The sequence below is a fragment of the Babylonia areolata genome, chromosome 29, assembly GCF_041734735.1.
Source record: "Babylonia areolata isolate BAREFJ2019XMU chromosome 29, ASM4173473v1, whole genome shotgun sequence".
NCBI classification, from domain to species: Eukaryota; Metazoa; Mollusca; class Gastropoda; order Neogastropoda; family Buccinidae; genus Babylonia; species Babylonia areolata.
The window spans coordinates 25,389,825-25,412,478 of NC_134904.1; the positions used below are offsets into that span (position 1 = coordinate 25,389,825).

At 40.5% G+C, this 22,654-nt stretch overlaps 1 protein-coding gene across 1 annotated transcript in view; it reads right to left on the reverse strand.

Annotated features, from left to right (window-relative positions):
- The window catches only part of LOC143274623 (GATOR complex protein Iml1-like), a 228,834-nt gene that overhangs the window by 132,142 nt on the left and 74,038 nt on the right, over positions 1 to 22,654 (reverse strand). Inside the window, exons 8-9 of the mRNA XM_076578493.1 lie at positions 20,308 to 20,401; positions 5,317 to 5,442 (exon numbers count right to left, since the gene is read on the reverse strand). Of these exons, the coding sequence (XP_076434608.1) occupies positions 5,317 to 5,442; positions 20,308 to 20,401 (220 nt within the window). The remainder of the gene's footprint in view (positions 1 to 5,316; positions 5,443 to 20,307; positions 20,402 to 22,654) is intronic.

The following is a 22,654-nucleotide window of genomic DNA, read 5'->3' on the forward strand; positions in this document are numbered from 1 at the left end:
TTGGGCTTTTTGGGGTTGTGTGTGTGTGTGTGTGTGTGTGTGTGTGTGTGTGTGTGTGTGTGTGTGTGTGTGTGTGTATGTGTGTGTGTGTGTGTGTGTGTGTGTGTGTGCGTGTGCTTTGAGAGATAGTTTTCAAAATCTATAGTGACATGCACAAGAGGCGAGTAATAAATGTTTGTTTTATCAAAATTTCTAAAGTGAATTTGGTTGAGAAAAATATATAAGTAAAATGCCTGATAATTACGTTACCAACTTATTCAGATTTCGAAGTAGTAATCATAAGCTGGAAATAGAAACAGGGAGACACAAAGGCATGCCACGAGAGTTACAGCTTTGTAAGGTTTGTAACATGTCTGTGACTGGGGATGAGTTTCATTTTATGATGGAATGTCCCAATTATGATCAGTTACGAAATAGATATGTTCCTAAAAAATAGTTGTCTCCAAAATCGGTTTATAATTTTTGTAATATGCTCAAAGGAAGCAAAAAAAGTCATTTTAGCTGTAAATAAGATGATTAGATTTGCAAATGTTGTCCAGCTACACTTTTGGAGTTAAAAGACATTGTGTTTTCTCAACATTTATGTGACATTGTTGTGTATTTGGAAATGTTTGTTCTGGACATGAAAAGATTATTTTGCAGTAATCCTCCATACTCCAGTAGGACTGAAAGGATAATTATAACTTGAAACTTGTGTATGTGTGTGCATGTGTGTACACATACGGGCATGTGTTCGTGTGTGTCATGTATGTGTGTGTGTGTGCCTGTGCATGTGTGTGCCTGTGCATGTGTATGTGTGTGTGTGTGCCTGTGCATGTGTGCCTGTGCATCTGTGTGTGTGCATGCTACCTGCTGGTGGTAGATGCGCTAGAGCATTGTCTTTATTTCTTAGTACCAGACTTTCATTGCAATATTATTGTACAGCAGATGGGCATGCTTGAAGAGAAAGCGGATGGATACATTATCTTCAGTACATAGTATTAAGGAAACAAGTAAAAGATTTTGTGCACTTTCGTGCTTCTGAATTTCAAATGTTTGCAGTTACTTGAATGAGAGAGAGAGAGAGAGAACTCAGAACTCTCAGAACTCAGAAATGTTTTATTGTAGAAGGCCTTCTGACCCATTACAATGTTGAGCACACACACACACACACACACACACACACACACACACACACACACACACACACATGTGCGCACTCGCACACTTGGTTTTGTAAAACCGGGCATGCAAACGCATGAATCGAAAAATCAAAAAGGTAAAAGCCTTCCATAGTGTGCAAATCTGCTTAAGCATGTACATTCGTTGTTTTAAATGCATCACATAACAGAACTTAGGATGTACCTGTTATCATAATAAAGCAGTGCGACATTATTTGAGTGTTAAATAAAGTGACCTAGATCATGAAGGATTTTTGTGTCCCGCAATGTAAATTCTAAACTTTTGTCAGATGTTTCGTGTACCAACATGGAATATATTTATGTCGCAGATCGTTAAGAGATTTACAGTAAAATAAGTGTGTATCTCATCTTCAATACCAGCGTTACATAGTGGACATTTCAGGTCGTTTGGACCAATGAAAGCAAATCTCATCTTGTGTGTACGTATATCCGAGGCTCCTATTCTAAACTTTATAAGCACATCTCTTATGTGTTTATTTTTAACTGCTGTAAAGTAAGATTCCAGTGATATGGATGATTTGAAATTTTGATAAACGCTGAACCTGCTGCTGTTGGGAAGATGTTTGTGCCAGTTTTGACTGTGGCAATCAATCAGTCTTTGAAATCATTCAAGATTCCTCTTGCATTTTCTACACCTTGATTTTCCCAAACAAAGCTGAATCCAAATTTATATAAAGTGTTTCGTACCTGAGATGACCAGCACTCTTTATCTTGATCACATAGCGACAGAAGCATTTTATAAGATTTACGAGGAAGTCTATTTTCATCCATTCTTGTAAGTCTGATCCAGTACTTTATACACGACAAGAAGGAATATACATACAGAGGTGTAGCGACCTGTCTTGCCATACACCATGTCATTTGGTGTTCTTGGACTCACATTGAAAAGTTTTTTTTAAAGCAAACGTGCACTTTTTCTATTGGTGAAATTTGCATTAATCCCCAGATTTCAAAGCCATATAACAGAATTGGTTTTATTTGTGAATCAAATAATTTCAAGAAAATACTAACAGAGAAATCGTCAAGTCTCCATAACGTTCTAAATATTTCTATTACACCTTTCTGTGCTTTCATTGCCATGTCATCCAGAGCCTTCGAAAATGATAGTGCTGAAAAACAAACCTAAGTACTTACAGGAATTTACGATTTTGATGTCATGACCTTCATATGTCCAGGTTTCCCTCCGAGCAATGTATCCACCATTTCTAAAAATAATCATTTTGGATTTATCAAGGTTAACGTATAAATCTAACTCGGAAGCCTTCATTGCCAGCACATTCAGTTGGTTCTGCAGACCAGTAACTGTATCAGACAAAAGCACTATATTGTCCACAAAAAGTAAAATAAACAGTTCAATCATATCAGGATTCAGCTGTATACCATGGCGTCCTTTCTCGATTATGTCCGTGGCAAGATTGTTTATAAACAGAGAGAAAAGCAAGGGACTTGTAATCTCCCCTTGTTTTAAACCTTTTTGACAAAGGAAAGCTTCGGTTACCCCACCCCCACAATGTACTCAAGCTTTTATGGTTTTATACATTCTTTGAATGGTTCTTAATATTTTCCCTTTTAAGCCAGACTTCCACAGTACGGGCCACAGTTTACCATGTGAAATAAAATTGAAAGCCTTACGAAAGTCAATAAAAGCTACAAATAATTTTCTATTTCTAAGCAATTATTTCTGTACTATTGGGAACAGCGTAAGCATGCAAGAAGCGCTGGATTTTAGAGTGGCTGAAAACATATCGACTGCTTTATTGATGTCCTCATCTATCAGGTGTTTGGCTTGTTCTAGCGAAGCAATATTTTCTGGTAAATTGATACGATTAACGAATTTGTCACATTTGTCATCAGACCAAATGAGCCTTGAAATAAATGCATCTGTTCCCCCTTTATACTTTGTTACACTTTATAAGACATGTTACAGGCAAATGCTTAGAATCTATCTTTTCTTCTACAAGCATTCTGTGGGATAAATAGCTTAATGAAGTGGAGAAAATAAAATAATCAATGACACTACTACCAAAACTAGAGCACAAGCAGAGTAACTTCTGGCCATAGTTATTGATCATCGTATCTTGTAAACAACGTTCAGGAATCAATTCATGGCCATCGTCAAAGTCAAACTGAAAAACATTGTGTGTGTCGTCTGAGGAAAAGTCAGCACTAAACTGTACTGGGAATTTGTTACCAGTCCTGGCATTAAAGTCTCCATACAAAATGAAGGAAGCATCCTCGTGGTTTTCAATAAGTAGATACTGTTCTAGTATAGAAATCCCATTGTCTGCCTCACTTGTCTCGTAAAATGGACTGTTGATAGGACTGATGTAAATACTAACAATAAAAACACTAGACTCTGTTCCAAAAAGTTCTTTTTCTGCTTGAAGAACAATTATATTATTGTATTTTGCTGGAAATTGTTTAAGGAAAGGTACATACTCACTGTTTACTAGTACAATGACTCCCCCACTCCTTCTCCCCTGATGCGAGAGCTTTATCGCTGGAGCAACGTAACTTGTATGTGATGGGAATAAAGAACATGTGAAGGACTCTACGAATGTTTCTAAGAGACAAAAGAAGTTAAACTTTGAAATCAAGGAGACGAAACTAGTGTCTTTCAGTTTTGTCAATATTCCTTCAACGTTATACGAAATCATTGAAAACTGAGTCTTTAGAAATGCCAGTGTTAGGGTCAGGGCCATACCATCAGAGAGAGAGAGAGAGAGAGAGAGGGAAGAAAAGAAAAACAAATCAAAATAACACTACCAGGGGAACCTTTTATGCTGTATTGTAAGACTATTGTTTCCTTTCAACCTTTTTATACTTCAGCACTGATACAGACCATGCATTAGTTCAGCTTGATGTCTGTACTTTAGAACTGGTATGATCAGCTGCACTAATTAATAGATAGTACTGAAGTAAAATCAAGAAAACAATTATATAAAGTGATGCAAACATATTGACTCTGACTTTGTGTTTGGAAAAAACCTTGAAAAATATCTAAAAGGATAATCACTTTTAGCATTAATGGAGCATGTTATACCCGATCATCTTGAATAAAGCGTATTTGTTTCATACAATCATATCAAAAGCTGTCATTTATAAAGATTTATGATTAATATTTGTTGTCTTGTAAGTCTACAGTCTTTCCTGGACCTGAAAATATCTGAAATGTTTAAATAGATGCAATAGTTTTTGAGTTTCAGTCATTTTATTAACGCTACCATCAAAACTTCAGGATCGGATATGCAGAAAATAAGCACTTCCCCCTGAATGTATGACACTGGCATTCAGCCAATAACATAAACAGCCCACTGAAAAAAAATTGAGGTACTCTGTGTACTATATAGATCATATATGAAGAGTTTTGACTAGAAGAATGTGTTGGCTGCAATTCTACATGGGTTCCAAAATGCCATTTTGTGAGATTCGCTAAAATCACTTTTTAAAAAAAATTCAAAACTCGATATCTAAAAAAACTATTTGAGTTATTGCTTTGAAATTTGATGTGGCTTCTTACTTTATTGCACTTGTTCATGCTTGCAAATATGAGACTTTTTCTATGAATTTGAAAATTTGGCCGAACCTACCTACTGTTCACCACTGACGCAAAAAAAAAAATCAGCAACTAAAGCCTCTCAGTCTTACTGCTTGTCGCAAGCACATGACCTCCAGTAAAGAGCAATGGGCTGCAACAAACTCTATTCAAACCCAGACTTGGATGTTTATTCAGAGAGACCATTACCCTATTTGAAAGGGTATATTCATCAGTTTTACATTTATTCTGCTTGAATATTGCAGATGCATGCTTCATAAATACAAACCCTGATTGAGAAGCAGAAAACACCTTACACAGTAAACGGGATCCACTTCAGTGCCAGTCCTTCATTCCATTATATGTAATTTTGCAAAATGTAGACCTGAATGTTGTCTGTTTTTCTAAAGGCTTGTGTAAAGGCTTTGGGCTTTTGGACAGTGTACACAGGCATTGCGTACATTCCTCACTACTGTCATCATCATTACTGCCCATTCCTGAGGCAAAGAATCAATCAATTACATTCAATTAATATATATCTCTTTATTTCATTTACAATGTGTCTCTTAATTTACAAAAGTACTGTTCAAAATGAATAACCTCTGGTTCAGAGCGATGCCTGGCACGGTTCAGGCCCTTGGCATACTGGAACTGAGGCTGGAGGGTGGTGCTGGCATTTGTGACCTCTGTCTTCACTGGTTTCTTCATTAGGATCCACTGGAAACCCTAAAGAAGGAGACATTATTATCATCATTATTGTTGCTCAGAATCATGTTTCAGTATCAAGCATCTAGAATCCTCTTTCTTTGGACTTCCATCACTTCCCAACACTGTCTTTCAAAACAAATTTGAAAACCTATCTATTCAAACAGGCCTTTGGGTATGATGAAACATAGCAAATCATCTGCATTCTTCCTCATCCTACCCTCCCCACTTTACTCTCTACTGAAATTGTCAAGTACTGAGTATGTGTCTGTGGGTGGGTGAATGTGCACACGCAAGCATGTGTCCACACGAGCGTGTGTGTGCACATGTGTGCGTGTGAAGGGTATTTTTGTTGTGTGTGTGTGTGTGTGTGTGTGTGTGTGTGTGATCATTCATACCTGCAATTTGTAGTACTGTCTTGGTGTACAGATACACAATATGAGTTGTTTTTTCATGTGCAGAGGTATGTTATTATGCACTATTGTATTAATATTGTTTCATGTAAGGTGGTAGAGCCATGGGGAGTTTGCGCAACATAAGTGCTATCTATTATCATCATTATTAACACAGCTGAATGCACATAGCCATATCTGGGCTGAAAAAACTGTTATTATCTGTCTAGTAGAACCTGAAAAAAAATCTGGAGAATAAAATCAAGCATAAGTTCAGTCATGTTCATGCACATAAACCTAGAACATGCACCCAACATCAATAATTGCAAACATTTTTCACCAGATGATTGAAAAAAAAGAAGAAACAAACCCCACACTAATAGAATTGTACAAAATTATGAATAAAAACAAGCATAGAAAACTAAGAAATACTGATGGATAACTCACAACCCATGGCACAAAAAATTATATAACACAGTAAGGTGCAAAAAAGAATGCAACATAGTCAGGGTGCCCAATCATCAAGTCTATAAAAATATAAAAGACAAAAAATATTAAGATTTTCTCGAAAAATACATGAGCAAGGACTAGCAATGCAGAAGAGAAGTAATGAAGAAAACAGAAAGGAAAGGAAAAAGAAACAGAGCAAGTGATAGAAAAGAGGAAATTCCTGGTGCAGAGTTTCCATAAGATGGAGATACTGTTTATAACTGAAAAACAACAACATTGGTAACTGCTCCTGAGAACCAAGTGAAACAACACAACTCACAGTCAAACATTGGAAATCCATTCCTCATACATGGACATCCTGATTATAAGCTGAGACCATCCACATGAGTACCCATGTTTTAAATATGGATACCAAAATGATATATGGAGAGACAAGAACATCACTCTCATGACAAAGCTGAAACTCCTATATGCACTACTTCAGGAGACTCCTTGACATTTCCAACAATGACTATGTTACAAATGAAGGAGAAAGACAATCAACCAGACAGCACGTTGCTCAGTGTGAAGACCTACTAACCACAGAGAAAACAAGAGAGGCATGGCCTTCAAGACTCACTTGTGATACACTTAAAAAAAAAAAAAAAAATCTAATCGTTAAAATGTGTTCTGTATGTTATTATAAAGCTTCGGGTTAAAAAAAAAAGAAAAAGAAAAGAAAAGAAAAGTCTTGACGACAGATTTGAACCCCGCGTTTTCGGGTGAGAAGAAACTGTCTTACCCATTACACTATCATGCCTCCTTAACTGACATTCTAAAATCTAATATTTAAACATGCTTTTTTAAGGGTGATAAATCGGTTGTGGTATTCGCAGTGAGAACAATGTTTAAATCATATTATTCTGGTGTATCTTGGGTATTCAAAAAATCTTTAAGGGCAATTAAAAATACTTTTTAAGTCTGCGGTAAAGGAGACGTGGCTACTGCTGCAATCGCACTGCAACATTTAGCCATTTTCTCTGGATCTAGATAGATGTACAAGTTTAGTTACACCCTCCGGGAATGTAGCTAGTACGACACGTCGATTCAATTTCTCTTTTGTGTTCATTCTAGTTTTATAGTTTTAAAGTTGATATGAAAATGTAGTATTTTGTTAAACTAATAACATGTAGAGCCAAGCACAAGTACTTCTGAACGTCGTATGAAGTGAAAAGGACTTCATTTTGAGAAAAGACAAGACTGGAAATTTTTACATTTCATCAAGGGTACTAACTCTCATGGTTTATTATTTTTAACTGTGAATTCTGACTAATTTTGTTGATATTTTTATGGCAGTTTGGGGCATAATCCAGTAAGTGATGAGGCGTTCACAAATCTTTCTCTGAATAAATATTTAACGGTCTCCTTCTCCAACTTTCCATCCGTCACATGTTATTGTGTATTGTTGATTGAATATAGGATTGAACGGGCAGGTCAACAACTTGAAACAAAATGGTGTCCTTTGCTCACGAGGAATATGAGCATGTGCTTTGAATATGTATAAATATGTGTACGCAATTGATTTTTGTCCATGACCTTCAGGGCTCAGCCAATAGATCTGTAAAGTCCACTCATAGTATTGATTTTAGTATTTTCCGAAAAAGACCACTTGGGCGAATGAACATAGTGAAAGCCCTGTACACTGCGAGTAAAACACACAAACTTTTTATGTATTGAGTATAATTTCAAAATGTAATGTTTAAGATGAGAAAGATCAGCTTAAAGCAAATTAAGTCCCCTAGCATTAACTACAGATCAATTTCCCTTTTTTACTATCTGCACCAAAGACATGCAAAATAAATATAACTCCCATGCTTAGCAAATGAAGTTCCTGTTTGAACATAAAATGATAAAAATGACTGCTCTTGTTGTTGTGTCAGAACATCAGATCAAAGTGCCAAGTTTACAGAATAAAAAAAACAACAACAAAAAACAAAAAAACCCCAGTAAATTCAGTTTGCAAATAATTTGGCTTCTTTTTAAAAATTTTTTTTGTGCCCACCCCAGGGGTGCAATATTGTTTTAAACAAGACGACTGGAAAGAACTGAATTTTACCTATTTTCATGCCAAATTTGGTGTCAACTGACAAAGTATTTGCAGAGATACTGTCAGGTCAGGTCATTAGATCTGCTACTGGTAACCTGTAATCCAGTACAACCTGTTCAGGGTCGGGTTGCCGGCGGCACTGCCACCATTCCCAGGACTGGTGAGGTGGGTGGCTAGACACCCTTATGGAATTAAAAACGAGATCCATAAAAGGGTGTTGGCTCAGGAGAGCCACCGATGGCCATCTAGCTCCACCATGCTGTGTGCATGCCACACGCAGTTGGCCCCCGGGGTGTCTCTACCCATGCATGCGAAGTCTGGATCTGGCAGAATCTGCGGAAGAAACCTATCGGTTCAATGGAGAGGAAGGCGGTTACAGCAACGCACTGTGGAGTGCAGAGAGCAAGATGAGACACCGAAAGGATATCTTGCTCATTCACTGCATCTGTGCTCATCCTTCAGTCATCTCGACTTAGTCTTGCCACTGGAAACTGGTGAACCCGGACGAGAGAGTGAGGTCGACGTTGCGCAACTCCTCTTCACTTTAAACAAACTCATCGCGCAAGTCATCAGTCATCCAAAATGACCTTTCATCCTTCATCCTTTCATCACCCCCAAGTCCTGTGGCGACAGGCGAGCGACAAAACGACAGGTGTGGGTACACTGGCAGTCGCAACGGCAGACCTGTACACAGGCAGCTTGGGCCATAGGGTCGTTCTTCATCGACAGGAGCAGCGATAGAGCTCAGCAGCCGTCTAAGCGTCTGAGCAGCCCTCTTTAGGAATGCACTGCTCACCTCCCTGGCATGAGGAAGGGGCTAGAAAAGGTGCCCTAAAAACTGCCTGCTCTATATCACCCTGGCCAGCATACCGCGGCTGGCGGGGACCCTACATCAGCGGTCAAAACAAAGAGAAAGAAAAAAGACAAGGATCGTTCCTCTCACCATTGGTGCTTGGAACATAAGGACTCTCCTGGACAGAGATGACACGGACAGACCCCAAAGGAGAACGGCACTAGTTGCATCCGAACTCGCCAGATACAACACTGACATTGCAGCCTTGAGTGAGACTCAGCTTGCAGGTGAAGGCGAGCTCTATGAACAGGGATCTGGTTACACCTTCTTCTGGAGTGGACGAGGAAGCGAAGAGCGACGTGAGGCTGGCGTTGGTTTTGCAGTAAAAACAGCACTTGTCAGCAAGCTAACTGGAATCCCAAAGTGAGTCAACGATGGGCTTATGACCATGAAACTCCCAGAAGCACCTCACCATTGTCAGTGCCTACGCCCCAACCATGACCAACCCGGATGAAGTGAAGACGAAGTTCTACGAGGACCTTCACTCTGTCATTGCTGCCATCCCTAAAGCAGACAAGCTCATCATTCTTGGGGACTTCAATGCTAGAGTTGGCTCTGACTACATCTCCTGGGATGCAGTGACTGGAAAGCACAGCATGGGCCACTGCAACCCAAATGAATTGCTTTTGCTTCAGACCTGTGCAGAGCACGAACTGCTGGTAACCAACACAGTTTTCTGCCTCCCTACCCGTAACAGGACGTCATGGATGCACCCTCGCTCAAAGCATTGGCATCTGATCGATTACGTCATTGTCAGGAAAAGGGATAGGCAAGATGTACGTGTGACAAAGACCATGTGAGGTGCCGAGTGTTGGACAGATCATCGCCTTGTAGTCTTGAAGCTGAACATTCAAATCCAACCCAAGAGACGCCCCCAAGGCCAGAAGGCTCCAAAGTGACTCAACATCGCTAAGCTGAAAAACATCACCATCAAACAGATCTTTGTGGAGCTGCTGGAAGATCGTCTGGAATCCACCTCTCTGGACAACCAGAATGTGGAGTCTGACTGGAGGACCCTGCGCGAGCTGATCTATAGTACAGCTTCAGAGACCCTGGGACCATGACCAGAAAGCACAAAGACTGGTTTGATGAAAACTGTGATGAAATCAAGCAGCTTCTGGATGAGAAATGTTGTCTGCATCAAGCATACCTGAGCAACCCAAAGTCCACATCAAAAAAGGATGCATACAATGCCATCTGCAGGACTGTTCAGCAAAAGTTACGTCAGATGCAGGATAAGTAGCTGAGTGACAAAGCTGATGAGATCCAGGGATATGCTGACAGGCACGATATGAAGAGGTTCTATGATGCCTTAAAAGAAGTCTATGGACCCACATCCTCAGGATCATCCCCCCTCCTCAGTGCAGATGGGAATACCTTGATCACCGAGAAGGAGAAAATTCTCAAATGCTGGGCTGAGCACTTCAACAGTGTCTTAAATCGCCCTTCCTCCACAAATGATGAAGCCACAGACTGTCTCCCACAAGTCCCCATCAACGAAGCACTGGACGATCCGCCAACACTTCTTGAGACCCAGAAAGCAATTCGTCTGCTATCCAGTGGCAAAGCACCTGGCTCAGACTCCATACCAGCAGAGGTGTACAAGGATGGAGGGATTGTGCTGACTGAGAAGCTCCATCAGCTGTACTTACTCATGTGGAAAGAAGAGACGATCCCCCAGGATTTCAAAGATGCATCTATCATTCACTTGTACAAGCGAAAAGGGGAACCGGCAAGCCTGTGATAACCATCAGGGTTTCCTTGCTCTCCATCGCAGGCAAGATACTTGCCAGGATCCTACAAACTGCCTCACAGCACACCTTGACCAAGGTCATTTGCCTGAGAGCCAATGTGGATTCCGGAAAGAGCGCGGAACCACCGACATGGTGTTTGCTGTAAGGCAGCTGCAAGAGAAATGTCAGGAGCAAAATGCTGATCTGTTCTCCACCTATGTTGACCTCACTAAGGCCTTCGACACCGTGAGTAGAGAGGGACTGTGGAAGATCATGGCCAAGTACGGATGCCCTCGGAAATTTATTTCCTTGGTCAGCCAATTCCATGAGGGCATGCAGGCTCGAGTCCAGGACAATGGCGAAACATCTGCTCCTTTTCCTGTCACAAATGGTGTCAAGCAAGGCTGTGTCCTGGCTCCAACACTGTTCAGCCTCATGTTCTCTGGAATGCTTACTGATGCCTTCAGAGATGGCGATGTTGGAATCGGCCTAAAGTACCGAACAGATGGCAAGCTGTTTAACCTCAGAAGGCTTCAAGCAAAAACGAAGGTCATGACAGACATCATGAGACTTTTTGTCTGCTGATGATTGTGCCCTCAACGCTGGATCTGAAGCTGACATGCAACTCAGCGTCGACAAGTTTGCCACTGCCAGCAGGAACTTCGGCCTTACCATCAGCACGAGGAAAACTGAAGTTCTCCATCAGCCAGCCCCAGGGAGACCCCACGTTCAGCCCAACATCACAGTCAACAGTCAGAGACTCAGTGCGGTGGAGCGGTTCACATACCTTGGCAGCACACTGTCACGAAATGCGACCATCGACGATGAAGTGAACGTCAGGATTGCAAGAGCAAGCGCAACCTTTGGTAGACTCTATGCAAATGTCTGGAACAGAAGAGGCATGGGTCTTGAGACCAAGCTAAAGGTCTACAGAGCAGTAGTTCTCCCCACACTACTGTACGCCTGTGAAACTTGGACAGTGTACCAACGACATGCCAAGAAGCTGAACCACTTCCACACAACATGCCTCAGGAAGCTACTGAACATCAAGTGTCAAGACAGGACCCCAGACACGGAGGTGCTTGCAAAAGCCACCCTTCCCAGCATCTTCACCATCCTGATGCAGTCCCAGCTTCGCTGGGCTGGACATGTGGCGTGCATGCCAGACCATCGGCTGCTCAAAAGGCTCTTCTATGGTGAGCTGCAACAAGGGAAGAGATCACACGGAGGTCAGAAGAAGCGCTTCAGAGATACTCTGAAAGTCTCTCTGAAAGTGTTTGATATCAACCCTGACTCCTGGGAGGAATCTGCAGTGGACCGTGACAAATGGCATGCTGCTGTGCACAAAGGCGCCAAGTTGTGCGAGGCCAACAGGACTGCTGCAGCTGTTCAGAAGAAGCAGGCCAGAAAGTCACGGGCAAACATGCTCCCTGACAATGAGCCTGTCTTTGTCTGCCCCAACTGTCAGCGAACATTTCGTGCGCAGATTGGACTATTCAGCCATCTGTGCATTCAGATAGATTCATGAGCATCCCCCTCCCCCACTTCACCACCACCCTCCCCCAATCCCCCAGCTGGGTGACAACGATGGTCACCATCGATCTCGATGGACACACACCATTTGCAGAGAAAATGGCAATGTTAAAGTTTACCACGGGCACACAGACACACACACAGACAACCAAACACCGGGTTAAGACATAGACTCACTATGTTTACACAAGTAAGTCAAAAAGGAAAATGATGGTTGGCAGGTGCATGGCTGAGTGGGTAGAGCACTGAATTCTCACCCCAGTGTCCTGGATTCAATCCCCAGTCTCAGCACACCTGGTGAGTTAAGGGTGAAGGTTTTTCCCATCTCCCAGGTCAATGTATGTGCAGACCTGCTTGTGCCTGTACCCTTCTAGTGTGTAAATGCATGCAGATCAAATATGCATGTTAAACATCCTGTAATCTGTGTCACGTTCAGTGGCTTATGGAAACAAGAACATATCCAGCATGCACGTCCCCGAATATGGAGTGTGCCTGCCTACATGGCAGGTAAAAAATGGTCATACATGTAAAAACCCATTTGTACATACCAGGAAAACAAGAGAGGCAAGGCCTTGAAGACTCACTTGTGATACACTTAAAAAAAAAAAAAAATCTAATCGTTAAAATGTGTTCTGTATTTGTTATTATAAAGCTTCGGGTTAAAAGAAAAAGAAAAAAAAAAGAAAGAAAAAAAGTCCTAATGGCAGATTTGAACCCCGTGTGTTCGGATGAGAAGAAACTGTCTTATCCATTACACTATCGTGGCTCCTTAACTGACGTTCAAAAATATAATATTTAAACATGCTTTTTTTTAAAGGGCGATAAATCGATTGCGGTATTCGTAGTGAGAACGTTGTTCAAATCATATTATTCTGGTGTATCTTGGGCATTCAAAAAATCTTTAAGGACAATTAAAAATTCTTTTTAAGTCCGCGGTAAAGGAGACGTGGCTATCGCCGCAATCACACTGCAACATTTAGCCATTTTCTCTGGATCTTGATAGATGTACAAGTTTAGTTACACCCGGTTGACACGGTCGATTCAATTTCTCTTTTATGTTCATTCTAGTTTTATAGTTTTTGAAGTTGATATGAAAATTGAGTATTTTGTTAAACTAATAACATGTAGAGCCAAGTACAAGTACTTCTAAACGTTGTATGAAGTGAAAAGGACTTCATTCTGAAAAAAGTCAGGACTGGAAATTTTTGCGTTTCATCAATTCAAGGGTATTAACTCTCATGGTTTATTATCTTTAACTGTGAAATCCGACTGATTCTATGGCTATCTTAATGGCAGTTTGGGGCATAATCCAGTAAGTGATGAGGCGTTCACAAATCTTTCTCTGAATAAATATTTAACGGTCTCCTTCTCCAACTTTCCATCACATGTTATCGTGTATTGTCGATTGAATATAGGACTGAATGGGCAGGTCAACAACTTGAAACAAAATGGCGTCGTTCATGTTCGCGAAGAATATGAGCACGCGCTTTGAATATGTATAAATATGTGTACGCAATTGATTTTTGTCCATGACCTTCAGGGCTCAGCCAATAGATCTGTAAAGTCCACTCATAGTATTGATTTTAGTATTTTCCGAAAAAGACCACTTGGGCGAATGAACATAGTGAAAGCCCTGTACACTGCGAGTAAAACACACAAGTTTTTTATGTATTGAGTATAATTTCAAAATGTAATGTCTAAGATGAGAAATATCAGTTTAAAGCAAATTAAGTCCCCTAACATTAAATACAGATTAATTTCCATTTTTTACTATCTGCACCAAAACGTTTGCAAAATAAATATAACTTCCATGCTTAGCAAAAGAAGTTCCTGTTTGAACAAAAAATGATAAAAATGACTGCTCTTGTTGTTGTGTCAGAATATCATATCAAAGTGCCAAGTTTAGAGAATAAAAAAAATATAAATATAACAGTAAATGCAGTTTGCATATAATTTGGCTTCTTTAAAAAAAATTTTTTTTGTGCCCATCCCAGAGGTGCAATATTGTTTTAAACAAGATGACTGGAAAGAACTGATTTTTCCTATTTTTATGCCAAATTTGGTGTCAACTGATAAAGTATTTGCAGAGAAAATGTCAATGTTAAAAGTTTACCATGGACACACAGACAGACACACACAGACAACCGAACACCAGGTTAAAACACAGACTCACTTTGTTTACACAAGTGAGTCAAAAAATGGTTTGGCTATGTGACGAGCTCCCACAGGCTCTCCAAGACCATTCTTCAGGGAACAGTGCAGGGGAAAAGGAGACAAGGCAGATGGTGAAAGAAGTAGGCAGACAACATCACTTAGTGGACAGAGAGGAGCTTTAACAAAACTGAGGTACTATATCCAACAACCGGCAGAAATGGAGAATGTTGGTGAAGCGTTCAGAAGTGTGGCACCCCCATGACCAAACCAGGTTTCAGGACAGTGACCAAAATGATATGTGAAGTCTGGATTATACGCCTTGTTTGTTAGAAAAAAAAAGAGTTAGAGTAATTTGCCCTTGATTAAGCCGGAAAGAGAATTTGTGGGAAGTCTCTAAAAGTGAAAGTTTCGACTTCGTTGATTGTACTTGTGTAAATGCTTCACAATGGGTCTGGGGAAAATGGGAGGAAAGAAGTACTGTGTGTGCTGTTTGAACTTCAAAGGAAAAAGCTGACATTGCAATGAATACCAGCCATGAACTGACTGCAAAGAGCGTTCTCAGAAACACTTCGTGAACTGAACTGAAGCCAAGGACCGCACCCTCAGTGGCGATGATATTCCTTCACTTTTTACGAACAAGGTCTTCAAAACAAGCATGGTATGTGACATTTTGAATCTTGCACATTTTTAGAAAGTGCTGTAACAATGATACTGAGACAGTGAGATCCTTGCTACTTCCACAGGCAATGTGAATGTTTACACACACACACACACACACACACACACACACAGAGATAGATAGATAGATAGATAAGGCGTAGTTATTGTTGCAAATTTAAACAACTCACTGGCTTGAGATTCTGCACATGCATAATGCAGTGAATATATCTGACACATTTTGGTGGTTGCATGGAGTTTGACTGAAAATGTGTAACTAAAACAAATGTCATAACATTCAAGCTATAATTATATATTCTTTTCTTTTTTTGTCACAGCTGCCAGATGTGCAAGTCCAAGAAGACATCACTACTACTTCTGCATCAGCAGTGGAAACCAATGCTGCTGACAGTAAACTGAGTAAATTTACAAAATTTAACAAACTTGGAAGTGAAAGTATGTAATGATCTGACAGCTTTGCTTCCCCCTTTTCACCAATTTGACACTGATGTCACAGTGAAAGATGACTTATTAGGGCCTTGAAGACTGTTTTGTCATAAAATTTAGACTGAAGGGGGGTTACAGTAGTGGGTGTCAATTTGTAGAGTGTGTGTGTGTGTTAGATGAGAGCGGATTGATTCAGAAGGATCACTGGTATTGACAAATTGTGTAACAGTCAGATTATCATCAGTATGAAGATTTTTTTTTTTTTTAAAGCTTTCTTCTTGGGAATTGTGGAGTTTGAATGCTCCTGACATTTTTTTCATACTGATGTGAATAAATATTGCAACTGTTTATATTAACCTGATATAATGTTGATATATATGCAATATATACATCATTTGTATACAAGGGATAATTTGATTTCAACAGCCAAAGCTTATAGTTATACCCACTGCTTGCTAACGATACTGATCATATGGTGCATTTAAATAAGACTTCAGAAACTACAGCTGTGATTTTTGACTCACTTGTGTAAACAAAGTGAGTCTATGTTTTAACCCGGTGTTCGGTTGTCTCTATGTGTGTGTGTTTGTGTGTGTGTGTGTGTCTGTGGTAAACTTTAACATTGCCATTTTCTCTGCAAATACTTTGTCAGTTGACACCAAATTTGGCATAAAAATAGGAAAAATTTAGTTCTTTCCAGTCATTTTGTTTAAAACAATATTGCACCTCTGGGATGGGCACAAAAAAATTAAAAAAAAGAAGACAAATTATATGCAAACTGAATTTACTGTTATATTTATATTTTTTTAAATTCTCTAAATTTGGCACTTTGATCTGATATTCGGACACAACAAGAAGAACAGTCATTTTTATCATTTTATGTTCAAACAGGAACTTCTTTTGCTAAGCATGGAAGTTATATTTATTTTGCATGTCTTTGGTGCAGATAGTAAAAAAGGGAAATTAACCTGTAATTAATGCTTGGGGGCTTAATTTGCTTTTAACTGATCTTTCTCATCTTAGACATTACATTTTGAAATTATACTCAATACATAAAAAGCTTGTGTGTTTTATTCTCAGTGTACAGGGCTTTCACTATGTTCATTCGCCCAAGTGGTCTTTTTCGGAAAATACTAAAATCAATACGACGAGTGGACTTTATAGATCTATTGGCTCATGGGCAAGAATCAATTGTGTACACATATTTATACACATTCAAAGCACGTGCTCATATTCTTCGCAAACACGAACAACGCCATTTTGTTTCAAGTTGTTGACCTGCCCGTTCAATCCTATATTCAATCGACAATACATGATAACATGTGATGGAAAGTTGGAGAAGGAGACCGTTAAATATTTATTCAGAGAAAGATTTGTGAACACCTCATCACTTACTGGATTATGCCCCAAACTGCCATAAAAATATCCACAGAATCAGTCAGAATTCACAGTTTAAAATAATAAACCAGGAGAATTAATACCCTTGAATTGATGAAATGTAAAAATTTCCAGTCTTGACTTTTCTCAAAATGAAGTCCTTTTCACTTCATATGATGTTTAGATGTACTTGTACTTGGCTCTACATGTTATTAGTTTAACAAAATACTCAATTTTCATATCAACTTTAAAACTATAAAACTAGAATGAACATAAAAGAGAAATTGAATCGACCGTGTCAACCGGGTGTAACTAAACTTGTACATCTATCTAGATCCAGAGAAAACAGCTAAATGTTGCAGTGTGATTGTGGCGATAGCCATGTCTCCTTTACCGCAGACTTAAAAAGAATTTTTAATTGCCCTTAAAGATTTTTTTAATGTCCAAGATACACCAGAATAATATGATTTAAACAGCGTTCTCATTGCGAATACTGCAATCGATTTATCGCCCTTTAAAAAAGCATGTTTAAATGTTACATTTTTGAACATCAGTTAAGGAGCCACAATAGTGTAATGGGCAAGACAGTTTTTTCTCACCTGAACACGCGAGGTTCGAATCTGCCGTTAGGACTTTTTTTTTCTTTTTAGAGAACACATTTTAACGATTAGATTTTTAAATTATTTTTTTAAGTGTATCACAAGTGAGTCTTGAAGGCCTTGCCTCTCTTGTTCTTCTCTTTTTTTCTTCTTCTCTTTGAGGGAGAAAGGTGGGGAGGTGCAGTGTGCTTCAAACCAGTTGAGATAACACTGATCATGGAAAAAAAATCAAAACTTTGTAAATAAAGACACTGCACTTCAATACAGATGAAGATCACACGCACATGCACACGCACACACACACACACATGCACACACACACAACATCCAAAACTAAATGGTGCTCACATCATAAATAACTCAGATTGTTTAGACAATTGTTTATTATTTAGCATTTAGGTATGAATGAATGAAACCAAAAAAATAAAAGAAAATATCTTATCAAAGTGATTTTCAAAGTGATTTTCTTCAAGCCTGTGTTTGACTCGGACCTGTTTACACTGCATTTTGTAAACAGTCCAAATTTGATTAGCAATAAACAAATGAAATATATATATATATATATTTATGATTTTTAAAAAAATACAGGAAATTAAAAAATGGGAGGGGAGACATGCAAATGTAAATAAATGCAAATATTTACACTAAGAATTTACAGCACTACCAGTATCTAAAAAAATGGCATCAAAGAGAAAGCTGGTATGTTAATCCTTTGGCCAGTTGTTAGATACAATGAACTTACAGGTTTCCACAAAAGAAATACATATTTTAACCTGGTGAAAGTACGGACAGATCCATTTTGGGTAAACAGGCCAGCTGATTGTACCAGACTGGTGTGTCTGATTGTCTGGGAGTCTTGAGAAGACTTATCAATGCATGTCACTTGTAATGATGTATAAGTGAGTACTGTCTGCACAAATGCATGCATGCTGCACCATAAGATGAAATCATTCTTTACTTGCAGTCAATCATCAATGCAACTGTGATGACACACACATGAATCAGTCTTGATGATTATCATCTTTAATCAAATTCCATGCACAGCTCCACCACTCTTATTTATATATATATATATATATATATATATATATATATATATATATATATATATATTAAAGCTACTTAAAACAAACAAACCAACCAACCAACCCAGTAATGTGATAGAAAAGCCAGAAAAAGATCAAATTCGTTGGAACAGCACTGGCCATTTGCTCAAGTCTGAAATATGTTTTCAGAAGGCACACACACACACACACTCATGAATACTATGTAGCAGCAATATGAAATGCTGGAATGTATATAGATTCTGAATGAATGGGTCACAAACAGGAGCAATACTTTTTTCTTCAGTTAAGTTGTAAAAATGTGCGTGAGGTTGATGTTGCTGTGACAGCAGAAATGTCTCTGTGACAGCAGAAACTGACTTGACTTCGCCTTCTTGTTTCCAGTTCTGTGACAATTGAAAACCTTTGCACAACGAGCAAGTTCAACTTTCGTGCCACTTATCAGCTGTCCGTTCTTTTTTAAATACTCTTTCGGTTCTTTAACTTTCATGGAGTCAAGTGCACTTTCAGTTTCAGCGGACACAGTCGCCATGTTGCCTTATCCGGACGTCCCAGGGAGAAGGGGCTGAACTCTTCACTGACTTCCGGTTTCCTAATGAACAAGGTCTATACCTCTGAGAATTCTGTGTATCAAATGAGCAGCACATCAATTGGTGAAATCTACTGAAATAAGGAGAATCTGTCATTCATTAACATCATGAGAGCCAGAGCAATAGAAAGAATGTGAATCACAGCTTTGTCCACTCTGAATAAAAGTTGTCCTTGCTTTTTTAGCCAACTCTGATATCCTAGCTGGTCAAGTACATCTGACTCAAAAAAAAAAAAAATGGAAAGAAAGAAGAAAACAAAGATGAAACATGAACATCTAACCATATAAAATGAGCAGCCACTGAGGTACAACAGTTTGCACCACACAGTAGGAGTTGGATGATCTGAGGTATCATCTCTTGTTCTTGTTGCTGCCGTCAACCTGTACGAAATAAAGAAAGTCTGCAGCTTTTCATGCTCAGCTTTTACAGTGGTCTCACTTTGAAAGTCCTCTCCTCTTCCATACCACACCACAATGTGTGTTCAAAGTTAACAGATGAACAGGGAACGAGGGATGGGAGGGGGGAGGAACTATCACTGTGGGACACGGAGACAGTTTCTATATTGGGAGGTGTTGAGAAAGGAGAGATGTTGCATTCAGTCTGATCTTGTGACGAAGCGATAACAATCATCAGCACAGCACTGATGGATGGTGTCCTGAAATGGAAAGAACCACAGCAGTACTACTAAAGCAAAGAACTCAGCAAAAGCCCACTGTCCTCACTAATGGGCAGCCTTATGAAAGCCAAACATTGACAGCTCTGTCAATTGCTGGCATCTGGAGTCCAGCAGAACAAGACTGGGGGTGGCTGTGTGTGTGCCTGGGAACTGAGATAAGCCACCTGGAAATAATGCCATCAAGATGGTCACAGAGAACATGACACTTTTATAAGATGACAACACAGGCTTAGCAAGGACACGAGAATAAGATCGCAAATGACAAGAACACTTACCTGTCCAAGGCGTTGAGAGATGAGCTCCCTGAACACTTCTGCTGTGGTCAGTGGGGCACGTTTATAGAATGCAAAGTTCTTGTCTTCAGGAGGTCTGCCCAACAGAATACTTTTAGTAAATAGCTATGGTTACTGTCTTCCCATTGACTTTGGTTACTTTATTCCTACTGATCTTTGTAAAGAAATTGCAATCATCTATCACAATTACACATGCAAGAAAACCATGTCACCATATGAAGTGTTGTCAAGTCAGAAAAAAGGTTGTTTGTACTTGGATCATTGTAGACCATTAACATGCAGCAGCAGCTGAGGCAGTGTTGAATCAATACCAATGATAAAACAATAAATATGTAAACATGTGTGTGTGTGCATGGGTGTGTGTGTACATGCATGTGTCTGTAATTATGTACATTTCTTGAGTGTGGTTCGTCCGTTGGGATCGACGAGGACCATCTAGTCATCCTGGGGGTGGGTGGGTTGGGCTCTGTGGGTGCACAGATGACTGATCAGGCCAATCCGCACCTGGAAGGTTCTGACGCAGTGTGGACAGGGGATGGTGGCGGCTGTCGGGGACTTGCTGGCACTGCTTTTCCTGGCCTGTCTGCATTGCTCTGCTGCAGCGATTCTGTTGGCCTCACAGGATTTGGCGCTTTTGTGGACAGCTGAACGCCACTTTGGTCTGTCCATTGCATTCAGATCCCATGTGTCGTGGCTGATGTTGAAGGCCTTCAGAGAAGCTTTCAGAGTGTCTTTGAAGCACTTCTTTTGGCATCCATGGGAGCGCTTGCCATGTTGGAGTTCACCATACAGCAGTTTCTTGGGGAGCCGGTGGTCTGACATGCGAACTACATGGCCTGCATCAAGATGGTGCAGGTGCTGGGCAAGTTTGCACGAGTGAGCACCTCTGTGTCAGGGATCTTCTCTTGCCACTTTATGCCAAGAAGTTTTCTGAGGCTGGTGGTGTGGAAGTGGTTCAGCTTTTTGGCGTGGCGTTTGTAGACCGTCCATGATTCACATCCATAGAGCAGTGTGGTGAGAACTATGGCCTTGTATACTTTGAGTTTCGTCTCCAGGGTGATGCCTTTCCTGTTCCAAACGTTCTTATGGAGTCTGCCAAAGGCAGTGCTGGCTTTGGCGAGTCTGGCATTCACCTTGTCATCGATGACAACTGTGCGAGAGAGCGTACTGCCCAGGTATGTGAACTTGTCCACCGCGTTCAGTCGTTGCCCGTTGATGAAGATGCTTGGTTCAACGTAAGGCTTTCCTGGAGCTGGCTGGTGCATCACCTCAGTCTTCTTTGTGCTGATTGTGAGGCCAAAGTTGTCAAAGGCAGCAGAGAACTTGTCGACACTGTGTTGCATGTCAGCTTCGGAGGCAGCGTTGAGAGCGCAGTCATCAGCAAACAGGAAGTCGTTGACGGTGTCTGTCCTCACCTTGGTTTTTGCTTGAAGCCTCCTGAGGTTAAAGAGTGAGCCATCTGTGCGGTACCTGATGCCAATGCCTACGTCAGTGTCTCTGAAGGCATCTGTCAGCATGGCTGAAAACATGAAACTGAACAGGGTGGGGGCAAGAACACACCCTTGCTTGACTCCGTTGGAAACAGGGAATGGTTCTGAAGTCTCTCCATTGTCTTCGACTCGGGCCAGCATCCCATCGTGTAGTTGCTGTATGATGGTGATGAACTTTCTGGGACACCCGTACTTCGCCATGATTCTCCAAAGGCCATCTATGCTAACAGTATCGAAGGCCTTGGTCAGATTGACATACATGGAGTATAGGTCGGCGTTCTGTTTCTGACACTTCTCCTGGAGCTGCCTGGCAGCAAACACCATGTCGATCGTCCCACATTCTTTCCAGAAGCCACACTGGCTCTCTGGTAGGAGACCTTGCTCAAGGTGAGCTATGAGACGGTTGAGTAGCACTCTGGCCAGAGTCTTGCCTGCGACAGACAGCAGGGATATTCCATGATGGTTGTCACAGGCCTGACGATTTCCTTTGCGCTTGTACAGGTGTATGATGGAAGCGTCTTTGAAGTCCTGTGGAACTGCCTCATGCTGCCAGATGAGCTGGAACAGCTGATGAAGCTTCTCAGTCAGCGCCATACCACCTTCTTTGTAGACCTCAGCTGGAATGGAGTCTGAGCCAGGGGCTTTGCCATTGGATAGCAGACGGATAGCTTTCTGGGTCTCCTCCAAAGTTGGAATGGCATCCAACGAATCACTGACTGGCACCTGGGGGAGTCGGTCGATGGCTTCATCATTGATGGTGGAGGGGCGGTTCAGTACGCTGTCAAAGTGTTCAGCCCATCTCTCAAGGATCCTGTCCTTGTCAGTGATCAGGGTAGAAC